Source organism: Apiospora hydei, assembly GCF_038363865.1.
Source record: "Apiospora hydei strain CBS 114990 chromosome Unknown utg000005l_segment0_segment0, whole genome shotgun sequence".
NCBI classification, from domain to species: Eukaryota; Fungi; Ascomycota; class Sordariomycetes; order Amphisphaeriales; family Apiosporaceae; genus Apiospora; species Apiospora hydei.
In genome coordinates, this window is record NW_027117364.1 from 4,985,191 (window position 1) to 5,007,341 (window position 22,151).

Sequence of the window (22,151 nt, forward strand, 5' to 3'; positions counted from 1 at the left end):
AGCAGGATATGGTCGTATGTGAAATAGTGGTCTTTTTTAAGCCATTATAAACCGCATAAATTGCCCAGTTGATATGATTTCCTGTTCGGGGTGCGCAGCCCCTCAATCACGACAACCCCGTCCGGTGTAAGCTGTCTGGGGTAGGTGGGCGCTTCGGTCCTACCTGAATTGGGTGATGGGAAGATGATTCATTTCGACTCATTGGCGCTTTTCCCAATGGGATTCTCACTGCACAACAGCAAATCGACTATGTACATCGACTATATATATACGTATAATGGCTTTTGTTAACAAGATCCAGTCGCTCGAGATGATCATCTCTTGTTCTGTTGCCAGCTCCCTGTCATCAGAACCCCGCCTGCATCAAGATGGCTGACCCCCGGGTCCAGAACCTGGACCATTTTACAGCTACCCAGCACCAAAAGCCGGGCTCTACCTTGCGTTCCGCTCTTGACAATGCTTCGGCACAGAACTACCACGTCTGCATCATCGGCGCATCGACGGCGATCGGGAAAGGCCTGGCCACGTCGTATGCGAAAGCCGGCTGCCGCGCCCTGGTCCTGGCCTCGAGGGACCTGGAGTCTCTCAATCAAGTCGCCGAGACCGTGCGCGCCATCTCGCCGTCCACGGATGTCTACGTGCATTATTGCGACATCACCTCCGCGAGTTCCGTGCAGGACCTGGCCCAATTCGTGGCCCGCGCACTCGACGGCCGCCTCGATGTCCTGGCCCTCAATAGCGGCTACTCCGGCCCCGTCCAGCTCAAAATCACCGACGGCTCCCCCGTCGACGACGGCGAGTGGGCGCGGGCGTTCGCAGTCAACGTACAGGGGACCTACCACGCCGCGCACTACTTCGTACCCCTACTACTGAGCTCCCCGGAAGGCAGCGCCAGGGCCTTTGTGGTCGTGGGGTCTATCGCGGGCGCGATTACGAGGGGCAGCATCGCCAACTCCAAGTACTGTATCAGCAAGATGGCGCAGACGCGCATCGTGGAGCATCTGGGGTGTCAGTACGGGCAGGAGGGGCTCTTTACGGTCGCCGTGCATCCGGGGGCGGTGATGACGGAGACGGCGGCGCGGAGTGCGCCGGAGGAGTTCAAGCCTTGTAAGTCGTTGTCCAATATACCGCAATTTCACGATTCCGAAGCTGATGGTAGAGTAGATCTAGTGGATGACCCGGAGCTTTGCGGAGCTTTCTGTGCGTGGTTGACGAGAGATGCCCGCTCGATGCGATGGCTCAACGGGCGGCTTGTAAGTGCGACGTGGGACCCCGAAGAGCTTTTGAGCAGGAAGGAAGAGATCGTCAAGGGCGATATCTTGAAATACGAGGCCAAGACGCAGTACATATAGGCAACTGAATGGAATCTGCACAGTTACATGTGTAAGTAAGCAGACTTGAACTTCCCATGAAGGTGGTAGCATAAGTGGCCAGCTGTATGACATCATCCAAGTCGAGCCTGTATTGAGTTGAGCATAGCTTGCACTATTGTTAGTTATGTACCGTTTAGACTGTCAATGTCCCTGGGGAAGGTTGAGGTCGGGATGAGAGCCGATACCCACCCCTCGGAACCCGTAGCCGACAGAACCCCGGAACCCCCGGACGGAGGCGATCCGATGGTGGACATGGCTTATCGTCAGGGATGAAACCAGGGTTACCCCAAGGTAGCAATCCACAACCTGGAGATCAACCCCCAAGGAAAGGGTTATCTTCGAACCCCATGAGACAGGCCAACCACCGGTCGCCATCACCATCTCTTTCTCTTAAACATGCACATATAACATCTTCATTGAACCAACTCAGCTCGAAGCCACCATGCCCTCCACCCTAGAATCCCACCCCCAAGCCACCTCCCTACCAAGCCTCCGGCTTCGGCAACCGCATGGGCTGGGGCTCTCGGCCGGCCCTCCTCCTCATCGACGTCTGCAAAGCTTACTGGGCCCCCGGCTCGCCTCTAGACTTATCATCGTTCTCCCCGGCACGCAAGTGTCCCGCCGTCATCCAGCGACTCCTGGACGCGGCGCGCGCGAACGGGATCCCCGTCATCTGGACCGCGGTCGAGTACCACCCGGGCCTCGACATGGCGGACGCGGGGCTGTTCTGGAAGAAGTCTAAGTCGCTCCGGGTCTTCAACCGGGGCATGGACGACCAGGGGCTCGGCGGGTGGCTTGAGGGATTGGAACCCCTAACGAGCAACGGTGGCGGCGCGGGCGAGCTCGTCGTGAAGAAGAAGTACGCCAGCGCTTTCTTCGGGACGGTGCTCGCGTCCGACTTGCAGGTGATGGGGTGGATACCGTCGTGCTCTGCGGCGTGAGCACGTCTGGGTGCGTGAGGGCGAGCGCGCTGGATGCGATGCAGAACGGGTTCCGGCCTATGGTAAGTTGCGTCACTCTGGGTGGAAGCGAAGGAATCCTTTGGCTAATAAATGCTATTAATCAATTAGGTCGTCGGAACGGCGTGTGGCGACAGGAGCGAAGAGATCCAGAATGCGAATCTGTTTGATCTCAATGCCAAATACGCCGACGTGGTAAGCGAAGAGGAAGCGATTGAGCACCTCCAAGCTGGGTGGCCGAAAGCAGCGGAATAGTGACAATGCGCCAAGTATATCGTCATGTTCACAGAACCTACTGGGGCAAGAACTGGCTTCCTGGATAGAGAGATAATGTATTGACGAATAATCAATTAGCCTGTATGTGTTTTCCATGCTGGTATCCCCAGCTTTTCCCCACCATGCTCAACGAGGGTATCATGACATCCCACCGCCACTCAATTGAGAGCGGAGGATGATTAAAGAATAAGAAGAAAAACAATGCTTGGTTCTGCCATCAATCGTATCAATGACGTCTAACGTTATTGTAGTAAAGATACCACTTTATGAATACGAAGTGAATTTGTTGGTGAAGTTGAGTCCGTTCTCAACCACAGATGTTGGGATCTACACACCAATCGTGTTAGCCAACTGGAACTTACGATGGCAATGCCACCACCACCCACTCCAGAGTTAAGAGGGGATATGTATGAGAAGAATAGGATACTTACTGTACGGATTCGGCGGCACCGGGATGACTCCCGCATTCGCCAGCGCGCGGTAGTCCCACTCGGGCGCCGACTCGGTCTTCCAGGTCCAGAAGATCCAGCCGTCGGCCTTGTCGTAGGCGACCATCTGGGCGTTGATGAAGTCGCGCAGGTTGGCGCGGTCCTGGCCCTGGATCTGGTCGATGGATCCCCGTCGCTTGGCCCCGTCGCACGCGCCGATGTAGGACGATCCCTGGCCCTGGTAGTTGAACGTGCCGTCCCAGCGAGCGCCGATGCCGCGGCCGTTGAGCCAGTAGGCCTGTTGGTTTGGCAGTTAGCGAAGACATTTCCCATAGATTACGCCATGTGTTTGAGGATTGAGATGGGTGGTATGTGTGAGAGTCAGCTGTCAGGAGGGCAAGGAATCACTTACACAGTCAGTCATGGCACCGCACCACTCGCCGTTGATGGTCTTCTTGTTGCTCGAGGCCATCTGGCCGCCGAAACCGCAGGCGCTGCTGATATGGGCACCCACATCCATGTGCAGCTGGCCGACGTCGAAGACCTCGTAATGGTGCGTGTCGAGCAGGAGGTCCTGCTTGTCGTTGCCCCAGTCGTTCCAGGCGGCAGGGCCCTGGAAGGCGTCATGGAAAGCCACAGTCACACCTGACTTACTGAGGCTCTGGTATCCTTGGTCCATGAATGACTTGACGGCGCCCATGTCGATCTTGGGGCCCATGGGCTCGTTGAGCAGCTCGATGGCGGCCACGGCCGGATGGGAAGCGTGATCGTTACGGATCTTCTCCAGCGCCCTGACGGTCTGGGCGACGGTGTCGCCTTGGAGCCAGCCGATGCCGCCTCGCTGACCCGAGTTGTCGAGGCCGTTCTGGGATCCTGGTGCACCATGGAGATCGATCATGACCTGTCGATCGATCAGTATACGTACACACTTAAAATAACGATATGGAAAGACAAACCTTCAAGTTGGCAGATTGAGCCCAGTCAAGAGCTCGTCCGAGGTACTCGTAGGCGCCCTGGGAGTAAGGGTCGCCATTCAAAGGTGTGATGGCCCAGTAACCAATGGGAATGCGGACGAAGTTGAGCCCTTTGGAGGCAATGTCGTGGAAGTCGCCCTCATTAATGAAGGAGCTCCAGTGCTGCTGAAGTCGCTTGGTCGCCTCATTCTTACCAACGACCTGGCCCATGGTGTATTCATCCACCACGGAATCCGGCGTCGCCTCGAAGATGGAAGGGGTGATCCATGGCTACCAATTCCGTTAGCTTCTTTCGAATCCGTGCCAATCAAGGTAAACCAAAATAGTGGAAGACGAACCTCGAGAAGCAGCCAACCTCCGAGGTTGACACCTCGGATCTTGGCATCGCCCAGGGCAGACTGGATGTTTCGTCCGACGACGGGGGACATCCGATCAGTGGGAGCGGCATGATTGCCCGAGGTGAGAAGTGACAGCGTCACGCCCACGGCACATAGAACGCGTGAGAGGGCCATCTTGAGGAATGTCTTGGTTTTGGGAGGCTACCAGACAGGACAGGAAGAAGGAAGAAGATCGATCTGCCAGTCGAAGTAAACCGAAGCCTTACTCGGTATGTAAAGTAGGTAATGGAAGGAAGGTTATGAGATACGTCGGTGTCGCGTTTTTTATGTCAGTACGCTTTACCATTGCATACTGCCTCTGGTAAGTGATGCGTGATATGCCCGTGGATGTGCAGGAAGCAGTGAAGACAGATGGGGGTCCAGTTTTGGCAATCTTGGAGGATCGTTTGGCTTCTATTTGTAACACTGCCTTATTTCGATTAAGCTGCTTGCCACCTCTCTGGAAGGACGGGACTGAGACACCGTTTTGCTGCGGTCTCGAACGCTGATTGACATTGTTTCTTCCGGTCAAGTCAATTGTTGTTGGCTGACTTATGGATCGTCATAAGCTTGTTGTAGCAGGCGTCCTTTGTCTCATTCCTGCCCGGGGGAACATGGCAAGTGGCACTTACCGTACCCAAGATTGGGGTATTACTGGATGGGGATGCCCCCAATCGGGAGGTTCTGTCCAATCAGCCGCCCCCAAAATGCCCTACAGGACGCTAGAAGAAAGCACCCCTGCAGCAGTTCTGAGCACGCACACGCTACAGCACGCACAGCACTGGGGCAGAAGCTAGGGGGCCGCCTAGAAGCACTGCGCTGGCGCCACGACGCGGGGCAAGTCATCAGGGGTGCTCATTTTTGGTCGTTAGTGGTCACTAACCTGCCTTGCCTGCCTCAACCCCAGGGGATCGGCCAAACCCCAAATGAGACATGACGACACTCTGTATGCTGGCGTCGACTTAATGCGATCAATCCCGACCACGATCTGGCTAGCCTGCTTACTCGTGACATCTGTTTGCAGCTTCAACTGACCCTGCCGGCTCCTCTCGGGTACTATCCCGCGGTGAAGAAGAAGAAGAACCCTTACATGCGGCCCTAGATAATACAGTAGATTCAACCCCACGAGGGAGCCTGGTCTGTTGAGTTTCGTCATTTCGCTTACTTTGCTCCCCAACCATGCCAGCACATTGACGTCTGCCAGGCGGGCAGAATTGGCCGGTTGGCGGGTAACAGGCTCAGGCTTCACAGAGACATTGCAAAGGTCTTAAAAGGCCATATAACGTCGTCACCCAATCCAGTCCAATCCAATCCAATGACACCTGTGCGGGTCCTGCTGCCAACTTCCCGTGAAATACTTCCTGTCGGTGTTCCCTTGCCACTGCCCAATCTGCTTGATGAAAAGGTCTTGGCTCGCTGACGTGTCTCAAAGGAAACGGGCAGGTTGTGCGATCAACTGCCCCCCAACTTGCACGAGTTGCATGTTGCATGCATCAGTGTGACTTATGCCGGCTCTGAGCCTTAGCTGAGCCTTTTTGACGATGTCTGCTGCTAAAACGTTAGCGGAGCGGGACACATTCTCGAACTATCAGTCCCGCCCCCTAGCAGCCTGCCTAAGGCTGTAGTTTCTAACTAAAGCAACATACAGTAGAGTTATTTGAGCTGGTGGAAAGGACACCATGATGGTGCTTTTCGCCCCTTTCGCATCGAGCTACACAGCATACTATGCCTGTTATGTCGGAGCATCGCCGCCCAACACCCGAGCTTACTGTCATGATCACTTTCGCCTGTACCCCTCAGCAGCCCGGAAACCGCACCTGTGAGGTCCGCAACACAGGAGTGTTCGCTTCTGGCTGCAACTCTCCACCAGAACCATTACTCCCTCTCACCTTGCTTCGACCAACGTACGTAAGGGACGATATTGCATGTGTGGCTCAATGGCAGATTGGTGGCCATGGAATGGGCAGCAAACAGAGACATCTAATCCCAAGGGTCACAGTCTTGAAGGCTGCTTCCTCTCATCCAACGGCTGGAACGAGGCAGGTGCCCGAAAACCTCGAAGGCTGTGCACCTGTGCATACAGCGCGGCTCGAGACCACAGCTCGAGACACTGATGACATTGGAGCGGGAAAGCCATGTAGAACAAAGACAAAGTCGCGCGCCCGTACACATACAGGTTACAGGTGGCTGAGGCGAAGGCGCCCAATTATAGCAGTAGGTCATCATCAGCCTTATTGGGGGTACCACACCACCACCGCATTTGCTTCCCGAGTCGTGCTTCCTTGCCCTGCTTGCTTGCTGCGCATGCGAACTTTGTTCCGACCCCACGTTTCACCACGTGAGGGCCGGGCACCGGGCGAAGACTCAGCTGCGAGAAGGGAGATGTGCATTGGCGATGACGATCAGGTTTCAACCGTTTTTTTACACTCGAGAGCAGAACAGAGGTTGTTTCATTGTTTCCGTGCGAGAGAGAGGCTGGGGGAACTGCGGTTTGCTTTCAAACCACCCCGAGCTTCGGCAGTCCCACGTCGCGATTGGTCCATTCAGCTTCCAGACCGTAGAGTAATCTGATGCGATGACCGCCGGCGCCATATGCCATTTGCACTTCGGAAGAGAGACGGAAAAGCATGTTGAGTTTTCGGATGCGTTTTGAAATACGCCTGTTGCCTCACGACCTCCAGCTGCTACATTCAGCCACGCATGCTCGCCCATGATGATGTAAATATAGACCCATGATTGGACGAGCGCCTGAAGAATCTCACCTTTAAAATGCCCACAAACACCTCCTACCGGCGGCATGATAGCTTGGCAAACGAAAGAGCAACACGAACGAATTACTTGTTTTCACTAGTCTATATCTGCTTTTCATGACCTGAGCTGTGCTCAGTAACCCGTCGTCTGAGTCAATCCCTTACACACCAACCCAACCAAGCCGTCACGTTCAACATGCGTTCCCAAACCCTAGTCCTCATGGCCCTGGCCACCCTGTCGCTCGGTCTGACCGTGCCGAAGCGAGACAGCGAGCTTGACGCCATTCTTGCCGCGCTGGAGCAGAACAACCCCGAAGACGCCGCGGCCGCTCGTCCTGCTTCGGATGAGAACAACCCGAGCAAGAGGCAGCTGGACGACGCCGACGTCGCTTCTATCCTCGCGGCGCTCCAGGGGACCGACTCGGCGGATGCGGCGGCGGCGGCTGGGGAGGGCAAGGTGCCTGATAAGCGGGCGACTGATGAGGAGCTGGCAGCTATCTTGGATGCGTGTAAGTGCAACTGAATACCCCTTGGCATGCATACACGTAAGATATCTCGTCCTGACCTGCGGTTCTAGTGGAGAAGAACAACCCGGAGGATGCGGCGGCGGCCGGTCAGGGTAAGGTACCTGACAAGAGGGCGACGAATGAGGAGATCGAGTCCATCTTGGATGCCTGTAAGTGCAACCATACATGTCCATCTAGTATTTAACATGCATAAACGAAAGATATAATTGTCCTGACCTGCGATGCTAGTGGAGAAGAACAACCCGGAGGATGCTGCCGAGGCCGACGCCGTTCTTCCCTAAGAGCCAATTGGATGAATATGTGTTAGTGTTGTCGGCCGCGGTGAGGGGGAGAGATTCGAGTCGCTGCAGAGCAAACTGCGACGACATCTGCTGTAAATAAAACACACTGCATTGGAATTGCCTAAAACATCAAACCAATTTACCTATGACAGATGACACCATGCACCCTCTTTATTCTCTCCTGCATATCCAAACCAAGCATTCTGTCAACCAGGATCGGAGTCTTGGCCGCTGAAAGTGGGTACGATGTTCAGCTGGGGAAGATGAGAGTCTCGTCTACCTCGGCTTGGACCGCTTTGGGACGCGAGCAGTTTGGGCAATGTGTACCGAGAATAAGAACAAGGTCAAGACCAACCACAACATCTCCAAAGCTGCGTAGAAGCCAATCAGTAATTCATTCGTGTATGTGCTATTTGGCCGACAGAAGTATTGACATTCTGCTCAGGCTAACGGTGTTGTTGTCTGCCCCAAACCTTCGGCTGTAGCAAACACACTTCTAGCAAGCATGCCCCAACTCTGCCCCGCGGAGCCGGTGGTCGCAGTGACCCGACTCCCGGCGACGGACGTCTTCATCAATACCCAGTTCGTCGTTCCGCTTCTTCTTTTCACCTCGTTCTCATATATCGTGGGCAATTGATCAAATCTACCTTCACATACACAAGTTACTGACATGTAGTTCAACCCAAACAGCCCGTTTGAGACGCCGGGCGAGAAGGCGCGCTCTGTCTTTGGCGGCTACCTCCTCGGCCAATGCGTCGCCGCCGCGCAGCAGACGGTCCCGGACACCCACGACGTGCACTCGCTGCAGTCCACCTTCCTGCTGCCGGGGAGCCCCTACGAAAAGGTGGCATACCACGTCGAGCGCATCTCCGACGGCCGCTCCTTCTCGTCGCGCCTCGTGCGCGCCATCCAGGGCGGCAACGTCGTGCACTTCACCGCCATCGTCGGGTTCCAGAAGCGGGCGCCGGATGATGCATCAGCAAACCCGCCGCCAAAGCTGAGCTACCACGAGGCCATGCCCGAGTTCGGCCACGGCAACCCCGACGACATCGACCAAGACAGCGCCGAGGCCTGTCTCATCGAGGGCGGGTTTCCCAAGGACATGCTCGACACCTGGCGCGACCCCTTCCAATGGCGCATCCTGCCGCGCGACAGGACGATCGGCCAGACCGACACCACCAGCCCCAACCTGGACCCCACGCACTTCCGCATGCAGAGCTTCGTGCGCGTGCACCCGTCCATGATGTCGTCGCCCTCTCCCTCCTCCTCGTCCCCCAGCTCGCGCGGGACGCACCTCGCCCTCCTGGCCTTCCTCTCGGACCTGTTCCTCATCTACACGACGAACCTGGCGACGGCGCGGCCCGTGACGGCCTTCTCGATCGAGACGACCATGAACCACACGGTGTGGTTCCACGCGCCCGAAGTGCCTATCAACGACTGGCTTGCGTGCGAGCGCGATACCTCCTGGGCCGACGACGGGCGCGTCCTCATCCGGCAGCGGCTCTGGCGGCGCAGCGACGGGCGGCTCGTCATGTCGTGTGTGCAGGAGGCGCTGGCGCGGGTGCAGAAGCCGAGCTTGTGAGGACGCAGGGGCACTTTCAGCATCATGGACTGCTAATCTTAGCGAGAGTTGGCTGTGTGCCTACCATTATCCATAGCTTGCTCTGTCCATAGCTCACATCCTAGAAGCATAGAAGCAGGCATGCTTGGTCTATTTTAAAACTTCCTGGCCATGTCCGGATTATGGAATGGGTGTTATGACCGAGCGCGCACTGAAATGACGTCTGCGTAAAGTCGCATTCATTCATAAATTGGGCGACCATGATCAACTGCTTACGGATCTTCTTGGAATAGCTACTTAAACATCGAATGGGCATTGAAAGAGCTCCCAACCCTGGATAATGCCCCTGGATAGCTGACTTGGGGGTCCCCATTTTTATGCACTGAGCATATGATACAACCCAACGAGTCAGAAGGTGTTCGGCTCCGGGCTCAGCCACAGTCGCCCACTGCGATGCGACAGCAGCCATAATTTATCCATCCACAGCTTGGCCACGAGCGGTTGCAGGATGCGGAGATAAGCTCTTGGTATAGGCCATCTCGCTTCTGTGTCCTCGGCCCCCGAGGCGATTTGGTGTGCCACCGATGATTGGACGAATGTTTTGTCGTGATGAAGCAACGGTGTTTCCGCAGCCATCGGGGGCCCCCACTCGGGTCGTTTCGCCGTTGCAGCTGCAGAGCAGATCAACATCGCAACATTGCCTCATCGCCTCAACCCGGGTTTGACTCGACGGGATCCTAGTTTATCCCTCATTCACACCCCATAGATGAATCAGGAGAATTGCCATGGCTCCACAGTATAGACTCAAGTGGCAGCGGCAGAGCTTCTTGTAATGTACCAAGGAGTGATCGCTGGCCAGATCCGCAATCGCCTGTTCAACCCTTCCTTCGCACCGCCGGCCGTTCTTGACTGGACGGCTGTGCATGCCAAATAGCCCTAACAATGTTCCGACCTGGGCAAGCGAACCTTCGGATATGAACATAAATCTTGGGTGGTATTGGCATACTTAATCCCGCGAGTTCTAGGCCCTGCGCCGGGGGCTTTGAGCAACTGCTCAGTTACCATGCAGGAACATCACATCGATAAGTCATCCGGCCTCACACACAAAGCAGCAATATACTATAGTTTTCCATATTCTGGAAAACGTCCCTGTATGGCCTGACGTGACTATAGACACAACCGTTATAGGCAATATTTATAGACATAAGGTTCGTCGGGTGACGTTCTGGGAGCTTGGCTTCTCGGCAACGGCGGTAGAGCTAACGAACGAGATATATTAACTCCCAGATCTCTTCCAAACTCTACTTGGTACCTTTTTGAGAAAGGTCTGGATGCGGATAGAGAGAGAGGGCGTTTCGAACCCCCCTGGCGACTCGGTCATGGATCATGGGTGAGACCTTGACTCGAAGCCTATAGTCAGGGGTCCCAACGGGCGGACCACCGGGCTCCACAATGCAGTTTGGGTGAGCAACCGAACTGATCTCTCGGTTGCTCAAGTGCCTACTCCTTCTGGGCAGTGACGAGAAGTTCCTGATCACTATATCGGGATCCATGCCCGTCAAGATTCACTTAGATTGGCACGCCCATGGTTGAACCAAACAAACAAAACATCCGGTCATTTACAGAGCCTCAAGATCTAATTTCTGCTACCAGACGACGTCGTGAACTTGTATATAGAGATCCGGTGAATCGTTCATCTGGTTTGTGTTTTTCTCTTCACACCATCAACTCACAGTCTCTTGCATCTTCCTTTTTTGGCTCTTCTTACCTCTACTTCATACTCTCATTCACACCAATTCATTTTATATCTGCCATTTCCATCTCACCTTCCTTCAAAACCAGGCCCCAGCAATCGCGACCATGGCCTACCGCTTCAGCCTCCTCACCCTCCTCGCCGCGGCCTCGACGACCGTCCACGCCGCGGTCCCCACCGTCAACGGCTTCACCCTGGCCTGGAGCGACGACTTCGAGGGCGCGGCGGGCAGCCTCCCCCAAAGCCGAGAACTGGATCTTCACCACGGGCACGTCGTACCCAGGCGGCGCCGCCAACTTCGGCACGGGCGAGATCCAGAGCTACACCAAGGACCCGGCTAACGTCCAGCTCGACGGCAACGGCAACGTCAAGATCACCGCCATAAAGAACGGCGAGGCCTGGACTTCGGCCCGCATCGAGACGCAGCGCAAGGACTTTATGGCGCCGGTGGGCGGCAAGAGTCCGTTTTATCCTTCCCCCTTTCTTTTCATGTCTCCCTTATTACGCGGCAGATGCTAACAAACTTCTACTGTATAGTGCGCATCCAGGCGAGTCTGAGCACGCCCAAGGTCGCGCAGCCATTGGGATACTGGCCCGCGTTCTGGACACTAGGAGCCGCATTCCGTGGCGTCTACACGTAAGTAACAGCCATCCGCCCTTTTGCCAACACGACCATGAAATCATGTACTAACCCATCCCGCAGAAACTGGCCCATCGTCGGCGAGTTCGACATCCTCGAAAACGTCAACGGCGAAGACAAGGTCTACGCCACCCTGCACTGTGGCACCGCCCCGGCGGCCCCTGCAACGAGAACGAAGGCATCGGCGGCAGCAAGGCCGGGTGCCCGAACGGGCCCTGCCCGGCCAACTTCCACACGTACGCGCTCGAGGTGGACCGCACGGCCGGCGAGGGCCAGGAGAAGATGACCTGGTTCGTCGACGACGTGCAGTACCACCAGATCCTGCCGGGCAAGGTCGAGGCCAGCGCCTGGAAGGAGGCCGTCACCAAGCCGCACTTCCTGCTCATGAACCTCGCCATTGGCGGCGCGTTTCCCCAACAAGGGCGGGAAGACGACGCCGACGGCGGATACCACCTCCGGCGGCGTGTTTAGTGCGCAGTATGTTGCCGTTTACTACTCGACCGGCAATGGCAACGCCACCGCTAGGGCGGCCCCGAAGCACTCGGGTGGTAAGCTCGGGGCCAAGTACTTCTCTTGAGCAGAGATAGGGGCTTGCTTGGTTTTTTGGATAGAGGGGCTGCCAGCCTTTCGATAGGCTAGAAGTCTCATCCCACTTCGTTTCTTCTTCTTTTCTTCTTTTTCTTCCTCATTTGACTTTGGGGAATGGACTGGGTCGGCGATTTTGGGCATTTTCACTACATTCTTCTTTTCATTCTTCTTCTTTGGCTTCACGATTCACTTCATGTACATTCTATATCATGCTTTTATGAGATAGCGGCATATGGGCGCGGCGCAGCTGGAAGCGAGACATACATTACTCTTTCAATGCATGTTTACTTTTACAGACCTTTGGTCTTGTCCTGAGTCGTTTGCGATCCGTGTTTGAACTTGTTATTGGCAACTCCAGTAGTGATATTACTTCATAGGTGGGTTTCAGGGGTAAATAGCTACAACAGCGTCGTCGCAACCTCCCGACTGGACATGATACGACCAGTCATCTTATGGATCGTTGAAAGCTTGTTTGATGATAGCATCCTGTGATAGTACACCGATATGGACAGAGCCGCCCATCCTCTACCCCTTCTCCCTTCCCACTACTTACCCTCAACCACTTCAGTCGTGACATGGTAATCGACCGTCTGCGCAGAAGGAGGCGCGCATCCATGTGCGTCTGTCAGCCCATCTCCCCTGTGTCCATTAGCTTCCACATCCTCCCCCAACTCGGACAGATCGTCGAGGTTGTTCGCCTCCCCCCACGCGCCGCTGTATCGCCGTCGCCATCTTCTTGCCGCAGAACTCGACCACGCCGGCATACGACCGTTTCCACGTCTTGAGGGGGCGCCCCAGGATCGAGAAGCCGAAGAGCAGCCGTATCAGGGGCTGTAGCACGGGGATGGACGAGGCGATGACGATGCTGCTGCTTTCGACGACGGTCCATTTTAGCAAGCCTGCGTTTGCATCTATCCCCAGCAGTATTAGCGATGAATAGGAGAATGATGGTAGACAAGACGTACAGATAAAGTCGGGACTGGCAAGAGCAGGAATATGTGTCGTCTTGTAGATGGCTGCTGCCCCGGAACTGCCTCCCATATTAGATACATCTGAGGTTGAGGAGATTGGTGCGTACAATACTCCTAGTCCAAGAGCGACGGAGAACGCAGTCTTTTGCCTCAGGGGCATCTGTAGGTGGTAGAGGACGATCGAGGGATACACGGCGAGGTAGAGGTCGACGAAGGCAGACGCTGCTAATCAACTGTCAGCTGTTGCCGGACTCCAAGCTAGAATCGAGGAGATGCGCAATGCGCACAAGATGGCTAGCGGACCTACACCCTGCAAACAAGCAAAACCGAACCTGCGTATCGACGGGGACGCATTTGGGAGGGGTGGTCGGGCTGCCCTGGAGGGGGCGGGCATTTGGCCGCGAGGGTCCTGAGGAACATGACGACGGCCGTAAAGAAGAATATCTGAACGGCGGCGCCCAGAGACCACAGGATCCATTGATGGATCTTGCCAGGTACCAAGAGCCGGGTCAGCAGGGTGATGACGGCCAGTTTCGGGATGGCGAGGGACATGACGCCGGGGCAGGACGCGAGATAGATCCACTTGACGACGGCGATCTGGTCCTCTTGCGAGACGGTCCCGACGTGGCGGCCGAGGCCGTAGTCGACGGCTTTGGTGGAGAGGCCACAGGAAGTAACGATGCAGGACTGTAAATTGGCATGAAAAGAATGGACATTAGTAAAATTGGCAGACCTGACGTAAATGTCGCTTTCGGGCTAACCCCCTGAAGCCTGAGAGTCCACCTACCAGTGTAAGCATGATCAAGTAGTCATCACTCCGCAGCTTCCCCGCCATGCAGCCCCTCACGTAGAACCGTGCAAAGGCGAAGATGAAGGTGACACCGGTAAGACTCCATATCGAAATCAGTGTGTGAGTGTCTCGTCCCTGGGTTACTTCTCTCGTCGAAGAGGGAGCAGCATCGTTATATCGTATGGTCATCGTCGTCGGCTGGTTGACCACGACAACAATGAAACGTCGTGGGCTCCGCAAGATTGCCACGTTATTAGAACTTACTCGAGGGGGGAGGTGGGTGTGCGGGAAACAAGGAGTCTTTAAAGCCGAGGGTGGCACGGACATGTGGCCTTTTTCAGATGATCAAGGGAGACAAGAGAATAGTCTCCGGAGCAGCATGAACTAGACCGATTATTAACTGACTTCTGTCGAGAACGCCTGCCATTGAATGTACGTAATACTACTCTGGATGGGTAACTTTAACTCTGTTACCTCCCCAAAAATGTACTTGGTAGGGGGAGTTAAACGATTCCCGGGAACGTCGTACTCCGCAGACGAGGCCCAGCTAAGGAACGAGTCAACCAGTGAGAGATATCAGATGAACGGTTGACTAGTCTAGAAGATACCAATGGCTCACTCGGGCCTGAGCTCTGGAAAGTGCTTGGGATGCGATATGCTGGTAATAATAAAACACAATAAGAAATATGTTCTTCAAGAGACGCATAGTGTCTAGATGAAAGTAGGCAGTTAGTCTACATGGTATAGTTCGCAAGGCAATTGGATAAAACTATAGAATTGGAGGGATGTTTCTGTAAGTCCTCCAACAATACATGCCACCAAGGTACCAGGCTGGTTTCCATTGTCCCCAAGCCCTCAAATGCCACATGTTGGTCTTAAAACGCATGCCTGTTGTCAATGCATGTTTGTGTAATTCATGAAAGCCTCAAGGACTAAATTCGAACACTGTTTGTCACGTATATCACCATTATAACCGCGGGCCGCGCACCAAAGACGACGGCGGCAGTTCAAAGCACGTGGTAACTAGCTGCAAAACCTGTCCGATTAAGCGTTTGTACTGCATATTGGGTCTGATCTAGATAGAACCTTGACTACACAAGCGTCCTTCTCATTCATCCGATGTGCAACGCCGTCCCGGTAGACGGTAGACGGTATCGTCGGCGATATTGAATCCGAGATGCCTCGTTATTGTGCCGCAAGAAAAGGGGGATCCCGGACAAATGCAGGTAGGCCGGCGTTGAATGGCCGCTAATGGTAGTCAGGGCCAAACTCCTCTGATCCCTGCTTCAGAATCGGGGCTATACTATACCCGCACTAGAGCAATGTAGCTAGCGTAGACTATTGGGACGTCGGCAGTTTTAACCCAACTCTAGTCAATCTTGTAAGTGTAGCTGAGCATCTTTCAGCTGCGATCTAGCAGCCACCAAACACATCTCATTTGCCAGTAGCAGACAACATTTTATATAGAGAAGGCAGCCAAGACAAGATGTCACATCGAAGGGCCTCTCGGCTGTGCTCTCTCATCATTCTTTTGTACTGACCAAATACACTCTTTCCATAGCACTACCTCCGTGTCTTTCATTTTCATCAGTATGCAACTGCACCCATTCCTGGTAGCGGGCCTCGGCGTCGTCGTGGCCGGCGCTCCCGTCTACCCGCCTCATCACCTCGTCCCCGCCACTGAGCCCGCAGCAGCTATGCGACGACATCCCAGCGCTGCCAGTGCTGCGGTCGCTCGGTGACGCCGCCGCCGCCTCCGTCTGCAGCCGGCTCGCCCCGGTCCAGACGCAGACGGCCCAGGGCACGACGACGGTACAGGAGACGGCCACGGTGACAGCCAAGACGGCCGCGCAGACGACCGAGACCACCGTCGTCGACGGGCCCACGGACATCTCGACCGAAACCATCACGTGCGTTTCTCCCCAGTCTAGCAGCAAAAACTATGGCGCACCATACACTATCGTTATTATGATGCATGCCATTTGCTAACTTCCAAAACAGCGAGACCGCGACCACCACCGCTCCCGCAACTTCCACCGCCTATACGACAGGTGTAGTGACGACGACGGTCATCGGACGGACCCCTGGTGGTCCCCCTGGTGGTTCCGCTGGTGGTCCCCAGGGAGGGCCGACAAGGAAGAAGAAGAAGCGAGGCGACAAGTGCGTTGTCAAGCCGAAGCCGAGCAACTCGGCCTCGTCGACCAGCTCGGCCCCGACCAGCACCGCCACAAGTTACCCAGCCGACGGTAAGCACATTTACATTCGCATCCCTCCCCCTTCCTCATCGCATCATCATCGACAAAGTCAGCCAGTCTTCGTTTTTTAACTTCGGGAAACAGCACTCAGCGGTTTCGCCGACGATGTCATCGCCGCGGCGTGCAGCTGCCTCACAGGCGCCGCCCCGACCGCGACGGAGACCGTCACCGTGACCGCGACGGTCGCGACCGCGTCCCAGACCATCACGACCGGCACCGAGACCGTCGCGGCCACTACCACGGCCCCGGGCCTGACTACCGTCGCCACCTCGACGGGCGCCGCCACGACCACTGCGACCCAGACGGTCGCGACCGTGACCGTCGCCGACCCCAGCGCCCCCGCGTCCACGACCACGGTGGTCGGCCCCGTCACCTTCTCCTACGTCACGTCCTACGACACCTACTGCTTCCCCCAACAAGTCATCGTCCAGCCCAGCAGCGTGCCCGTGACCGACGGGACCCAGCCGGCCTCGTTCGAGTACGGCTTCCAGCAGTGCGCGGCCGCGTGCCTCGCCCGTGCGAACTGCGGCGAGATCTACGTCAACTATCCCGATCCCATCAACCCGGCCTGGGGCGTCAACTGCTACCTCGGCGCCTACCCGAACCGCCCCACCAATGGCCAATCCTTCACGGGTACCTGGAACAGCCAGGGCGACTTTAGCTGCAATAGAATCGACGCTGCTTACCAGTACGGAGCGTGGTTCAACAGGCCTGACGGCCAGTTGGCGACAAACTGAGCATTCACTGATAGCGTTGCCCCTACTACTAAACAAGTCGGAGTTGTTGGCACCTGTGCTTTTGTTCGCTGTCACTTTCTCTTCTCACTATGTACTTCATTGCTCAGGAATAATAGCTTAAGGGGTAATCTACAGAGTTTCTATTAAACTTAGAGATTAATCGTTCATCAGTGAAATAAACAAAGTATTTACCGATTTCACTGTGACAAGGCGACTCGCTACCAAGGTCGCGCGCTACATTGCGGTCTGGCTTAGGAAGAACAAGGCAAAGCCGCAACCATTTAGTGTTGTAGACTACTGACCGTTTAACATGATCTTCGCAAATCTCATAGTGTCCACGGTTGTCTAACAGACTATGTGAGAGCGGAGATATATAGCATGATATTTGATGAAACTAAAGGAGAGTTGCTTTCCGGGAGAGAAGCTATTTAAGTAAAGAAAGTGCGGTATGAAATCCAAGACCCAAGTCAATATCCAAGTTCCGGCACTGCTACCTAAAGCCGATCGACCTTAGTAAGGCTTCTGGCCGACGATGTTTCCCTGGGGAGAGTAGCGGCCGACGACGTAGGTCTGACCGTTGGAGCCCTTGGCCGAGCCCATTCCGACCTTGGTGGTGGACTTCCACATACACTGGGCTGGTGGTGAGGGAACAGCAATGTTAGCATGTGGCATTATACTACAAGGGGCTTGAGGTATTCATGCTTACTGTAGTGGCCATAGGAACCAAAGTTGCCCTGCGGGATGACTTCGCCATGGTAGTTCTTCTCCTCGTCCAGCCACAGCTTGGCCGAGCTCTCGAGGTTCAAGTTACCGCTGCCACTATATGTGAAGGATCCATATCAGCCATCGTTCCTTTTGCTACACCTACGTTTGGTTCAAGATAGAGGGGAAAGTGGGACGGGTTTCAAACTGCTACTTACGCAGCGAGGTTCTCGCCCTGGCCGGGGCGCTGGTCACCCGGCGAGTGCTCCATCTTGCCCTTCTGGGCCAACACCTTTGCGTACGCGGTGGCGTTGGCGGCCAGCTTGTCGTCCCAGGCAAGGGCCTTGAGACCCTTACCCTTGCGCTTGTTGTTGTGAAGGTTGAGGGCCTTCTGGGCATCTTGCGAGATCGCCGCCATGATGCCCATAGAGGGCTCCTCCTCCTCTGTGCCGTTCTCCGGCGCCTCGCCTTCCTCGTGAGAGAGGGGCTCGATAAGCTCACCGTCGGCTTCGACGCCGTCGGCGGCAAGGGACTGCACGCCGACCGCCCCCTCTCCATCTTCGGAGACCGACTCGGCCATGAGGGCTTTGCCGCCGGTCCCCTTCATCGGCTGCTCGTGGCAGTACTTCTTGCCGAGCTCGGTGAAGTTGCCGTTGGCGTCCATGAGCTGCGCGGCGGGGCTGACGAAGTCGTCGGCGACGGTGCGCTGGAAGTCGAACAGGCCGTACTCGGCGATCCAGCTGGTCTGGTCCATCCAGTTGCAGACCTTGGCGGTGAACTTGAGGACGTTCTGGTAGTTGCGGTCGATGCAGGCGATTTCGGTGACCATCTGGACGGGGGTAAGTCAGTGTCAGCAAATATGGCTTGGTGAATGTATTCTTCTTTACTTACGACGGGGATCTTGTTCCACTTGTTGTGCATGTTGGTGATGTACTTGATGGCCTCGTCGGCGTTGGTCGAGTAGTAGTGGAGGCAGAGGTAGTCGGGCTTGTCGTTGGGGATAAGCGACATGAACTTCTCGATCCACTTGCGGCCATTGTCGTCCTGTTCGAGATGTGTTAGTAACCCGAAGAACTTGTGACAATGTGTTTGTGTGTACTTACAGAGGCAACGGCCGGGGACCCGAGCTTTCTCCCCTTGTTCTTCCGGAGAGGGATCATCTGGTTCATCCAGATATCCCTGGCCTTCTCCGGGGTGATGCCATGACGCTCGGGCTCGTTGAAGAACAGGATCACGTTGAAGTTGTTGTTCTGGATGATGCTCCAGTCGTTGCCCGAGGTGCTGGACAGCTCGCGGACCATGGGGTGGAAGGCGGCGCGGCCCTTGAGCTCCGGGGGCACCCAGGCGTTCCAGTTGACCACGGCTGTCACCGGGCTGTTGGCGCCGAAGCCGACCTGGTCCAGCTTACCGGGGATGGGCGGGTTGCCGGAGGTGTTGGTCCAGTCCCAGAGAATTTGGCGCTTCTTGATAACCATTTTGACGAGGGTTCAGGGGGTTAAGTAAAATAGGGGTAATGGAGGTAAGTGTTTAAAGATTTCGCAGATGAATGATAATGTGATGAGATATCGATGAAGAGATCGCAATTGATGTGTTTTGTGTTGATTTATTTCATCTTCCATTGCCACAGGAAATGCTTGAATTTATATCCTGCCATCAGCATGTAGAGCCTCGTCAACAAGATCGATCACAAATGACTGTCGAGTGGCTTGGCCACCCCTGGACGCGCTAAAGCAGATCATCAGCCCTACCATTCCAGGGGCCCGGATCCTCCTTCGCTCATAGGCTGACGTGACATGTAACCCCAGGGGTAATATCCCAGCTCAAGTGACCGTCCGCTGTGACTGACGTAATCGCGGCTGTCACGTAGCGCAGCAGCAGCAGCCAGCAGCAGCCAGCTCCGCCCGCCGCTGTCGCCGCCGCCAATTCGGCGTATCTGAGGCCACAACGTACGGTAGACTCCCCAATCGGGCAACAAGAGGCTTTTGTAAGGATTTCACCCCCAACCACCTGCCCACCTGAGCCTGCTCGGTGTACGCCGCCACTTTCCGCCCTCCCTCCTGCGAAAGCCGCTCTTGGTAAGATGGTCGTATATCATCTTTTGGGCTTACTTGATATTGCTTCTAGGACAGTTCACGCGGTCTCTCATGGCGTATTCCTTTGGAAGGCAACAACGCCGACTATGACAAAGTGACATAGTCGCTGCCTCAATATCGAACTCATGACGATACGGTATGAATCACATGAGCAGCCAAGCCACCGCCAGTCGATGAAGAGGAGAAACTATTGGAATTGAGTTCGGTGCCAGGGGGTAATTGTCCCAGATCCTTCGAAGCGAAGATGACACGCATGAACTACGAGGCGAAGCACAGGGCCAAGGGCCAAGGCGTATAAAGGGGTGCCTGGATGCAACTATTCGAATCGACCTTGAAAACACACAAACACACAAGCATCAATATCACCATAACACACTCAATTATAACAGAAACAAGAAACCCTATTCAATATGGCTGTTCACTACCTCAGAATCAAGAACAGGTCGGGCCACGCCCAGACCTTCCAGTGCCATGGGTACAATGGCAACAAGGACTTGACGATCGCTGCCAACAGCCAGTGAGTGACTCCGAAACCAGCCCCTATTCACCCTAACCATAGTTTTTACGCGTCACTTCTTGTAGTGAGGGAACCATTTTGGTACTTCCTGCTAACTCGTCACCCACAGAGCCAACATCGAAGCCAAAGACGGCACCTCGGGCGCCATCATCGCCGTGCACGACGGCGTCATCGGCGAGCAGTGCGAGATCACCAAGGCCGGCTGGAATGGCAACGACACCATCGACATCAGCAACATCGTCGGCGCGGGCGGCAACATGACGTGCCAGCAGGTCGGCGACCCGCCGGGAAAGTTCAAGGGCCACGAGACCTTCATGCAGGCCTGCAACAAGGCCTGGCACGCCCTCTCCCAGCAGAAGCGCGACCAGCTCAAGGGCCACGTCACCCTCGACGGCAAGGGCAACGTCAAGCGCATCGGTGCGCCCAAGGAGTTCCAGCCCCTGGAGCAGTTCGTTCGCACTTTCGCTAATGGGCGCACTTACATCGGTGTCGGCTCCTGGTAAGTCACACTCCATATGTCCAGAGTCCTATAATACCTCCCTAGTTACCAAAACTGTATGACTGACTTTGCTTAACTCTCAGGGCCGGTGGCAAGGGAAACCCCGAAGACGACAAGCAGAGCAGCGCCGGCAAGGGAAGCAAGGACATCCTGATCGTCTACAGCGTAAGTCATCACATTCCAATTCACACTTCCCTCTTTTTCCTTTCGCTCCGGTAGCTAAACCCCATCCCAGGACAACAACGCCGCCCCCGACCCAAGCAAGCCCTTCACCGGCCAGACCCTCCAAGCCCAGGGCTTCGCCGCCGCCAGCGTCGGAGAGGACAACAACGATGCCCAGGCCCCTCTTATTCAATCCAGAGCCGTAGAAGCACCCAAAGAAGAAACCGAGGCCGCTCCCGCCGCCGAGGAAGAGCAGACCTTCAGCGCCGCCGCGGCCGCCCTCGGCCCCGGCATCCAGCTCACCAACAAGTCCGCCAAGAAGCACCGCTACTACTTCTACGACAACTACTGGAACGGCAACGGCGAAGCCGGCGCCAACTTCGACCACCCCCTCAAGGACGTCGAAGTCGGCCCCAACGCCACCGTCTTCGTGCCCCTGAAACTCGAATTCAAAGGCCGCGTCCAGCGCGGCAACGAGATCCCCGCCACCTGGGGCGAGTTCCAAGTCAAGGCCGCCAACGACGGCAAGGCGCACGGCGACATCTCGCTCCAGCAGGGCTGCGACGGCGCCGCCACCGTGGCCTCGACCGACGGCACCAACGTCTCCAACGGCTTCACGCAGGACATCGTCAAGGGCGCCCCCGCCGCCGCGCTCGACAAGAAGCCCAAGAGCGGCGAGAAGGTCCTCGCCAGCACCGAGGGCAACTGGATTCACCCCGGCGGCAACCAGGCCGCCGTCGACTACGAGTACAAGGTCCTCGGCCACGGCAAGGCCTACATCAAGGGCGGCACCGGCGTGCCCGACATCGCCAGCAAGAACAACTGCCTCCACTTCACCTTCTACGTCGTCAACTAGGGCTGAGCTGATTGGTATCACCCGCGACCGTGCTTACCAGCGGGCGGGTTGATAGAGTAGAGGTTGGCAGGTCGCACTCGAT

General features: G+C 55.8%; 10 protein-coding genes across 10 annotated transcripts; 6 read left to right on the forward strand and 4 right to left on the reverse strand.

Moving 5' to 3' along the window:
- Positions 1-368: 368 nt before the first annotated feature.
- Positions 369-1,352, forward strand: PG997_007073 (uncharacterized protein; the record flags this gene model as incomplete). The annotated part of the gene is made up of 1 exon (XM_066811388.1): positions 369-1,352. One exon carries the CDS (start codon positions 369-371, stop codon positions 1,350-1,352), a length of 984 nt encoding a protein of 327 aa, XP_066670311.1.
- Positions 1,353-1,882: 530 nt separating this feature from the next.
- Positions 1,883-2,587, forward strand: PG997_007074 (uncharacterized protein; the record flags this gene model as incomplete). The annotated part of the gene is made up of 3 exons (XM_066811389.1): positions 1,883-2,278; positions 2,359-2,376; positions 2,444-2,587. 3 exons carry the CDS (start codon positions 1,883-1,885, stop codon positions 2,585-2,587), a joined length of 558 nt encoding a protein of 185 aa, XP_066670312.1.
- A 328-nt stretch (positions 2,588-2,915) lies between these two features.
- Positions 2,916-4,522, reverse strand: PG997_007075 (glycoside hydrolase family 5 protein; the record flags this gene model as incomplete). The annotated part of the gene is made up of 5 exons (XM_066811390.1): positions 2,916-2,935; positions 3,040-3,334; positions 3,449-3,937; positions 3,993-4,280; positions 4,349-4,522. The coding sequence occupies 5 exons, from the start codon at positions 4,520-4,522 to the stop codon at positions 2,916-2,918; spliced, it is 1,266 nt and encodes a 421-aa protein (XP_066670313.1).
- A 2,811-nt stretch (positions 4,523-7,333) lies between these two features.
- On the forward strand, positions 7,334-7,945 carry PG997_007076 (uncharacterized protein; the record flags this gene model as incomplete). Its single annotated transcript, XM_066811391.1, has 3 exons — positions 7,334-7,646; positions 7,715-7,813; positions 7,893-7,945. 3 exons carry the CDS (start codon positions 7,334-7,336, stop codon positions 7,943-7,945), a joined length of 465 nt encoding a protein of 154 aa, XP_066670314.1.
- Positions 7,946-8,450: 505 nt separating this feature from the next.
- Positions 8,451-9,527, forward strand: PG997_007077 (uncharacterized protein; the record flags this gene model as incomplete). The annotated part of the gene is made up of 2 exons (XM_066811392.1): positions 8,451-8,527; positions 8,636-9,527. The coding sequence occupies 2 exons, from the start codon at positions 8,451-8,453 to the stop codon at positions 9,525-9,527; spliced, it is 969 nt and encodes a 322-aa protein (XP_066670315.1).
- A 1,839-nt stretch (positions 9,528-11,366) lies between these two features.
- Positions 11,367-12,370, forward strand: PG997_007078 (uncharacterized protein; the record flags this gene model as incomplete). Its single annotated transcript, XM_066811393.1, has 5 exons — positions 11,367-11,534; positions 11,572-11,719; positions 11,797-11,896; positions 11,963-12,020; positions 12,071-12,370. 5 exons carry the CDS (start codon positions 11,367-11,369, stop codon positions 12,368-12,370), a joined length of 774 nt encoding a protein of 257 aa, XP_066670316.1.
- A 765-nt stretch (positions 12,371-13,135) lies between these two features.
- Positions 13,136-14,437, reverse strand: PG997_007079 (uncharacterized protein; the record flags this gene model as incomplete). The annotated part of the gene is made up of 3 exons (XM_066811394.1): positions 13,136-13,680; positions 13,791-14,191; positions 14,220-14,437. 3 exons carry the CDS (start codon positions 14,435-14,437, stop codon positions 13,136-13,138), a joined length of 1,164 nt encoding a protein of 387 aa, XP_066670317.1.
- Positions 14,438-15,943: 1,506 nt separating this feature from the next.
- PG997_007080 (uncharacterized protein) lies at positions 15,944-17,570 on the reverse strand (the record flags this gene model as incomplete). The annotated part of the gene is made up of 3 exons (XM_066811395.1): positions 15,944-16,205; positions 16,576-17,164; positions 17,543-17,570. The coding sequence occupies 3 exons, from the start codon at positions 17,568-17,570 to the stop codon at positions 15,944-15,946; spliced, it is 879 nt and encodes a 292-aa protein (XP_066670318.1).
- Positions 17,571-17,750: 180 nt separating this feature from the next.
- PG997_007081 (uncharacterized protein) lies at positions 17,751-19,417 on the reverse strand (the record flags this gene model as incomplete). The annotated part of the gene is made up of 5 exons (XM_066811396.1): positions 17,751-17,875; positions 17,947-18,059; positions 18,161-18,771; positions 18,834-18,986; positions 19,046-19,417. The coding sequence occupies 5 exons, from the start codon at positions 19,415-19,417 to the stop codon at positions 17,751-17,753; spliced, it is 1,374 nt and encodes a 457-aa protein (XP_066670319.1).
- Positions 19,418-20,445: 1,028 nt separating this feature from the next.
- On the forward strand, positions 20,446-22,069 carry PG997_007082 (uncharacterized protein; the record flags this gene model as incomplete). Its single annotated transcript, XM_066811397.1, has 4 exons — positions 20,446-20,552; positions 20,662-21,051; positions 21,135-21,216; positions 21,287-22,069. 4 exons carry the CDS (start codon positions 20,446-20,448, stop codon positions 22,067-22,069), a joined length of 1,362 nt encoding a protein of 453 aa, XP_066670320.1.
- Positions 22,070-22,151: the final 82 nt, after the last annotated feature.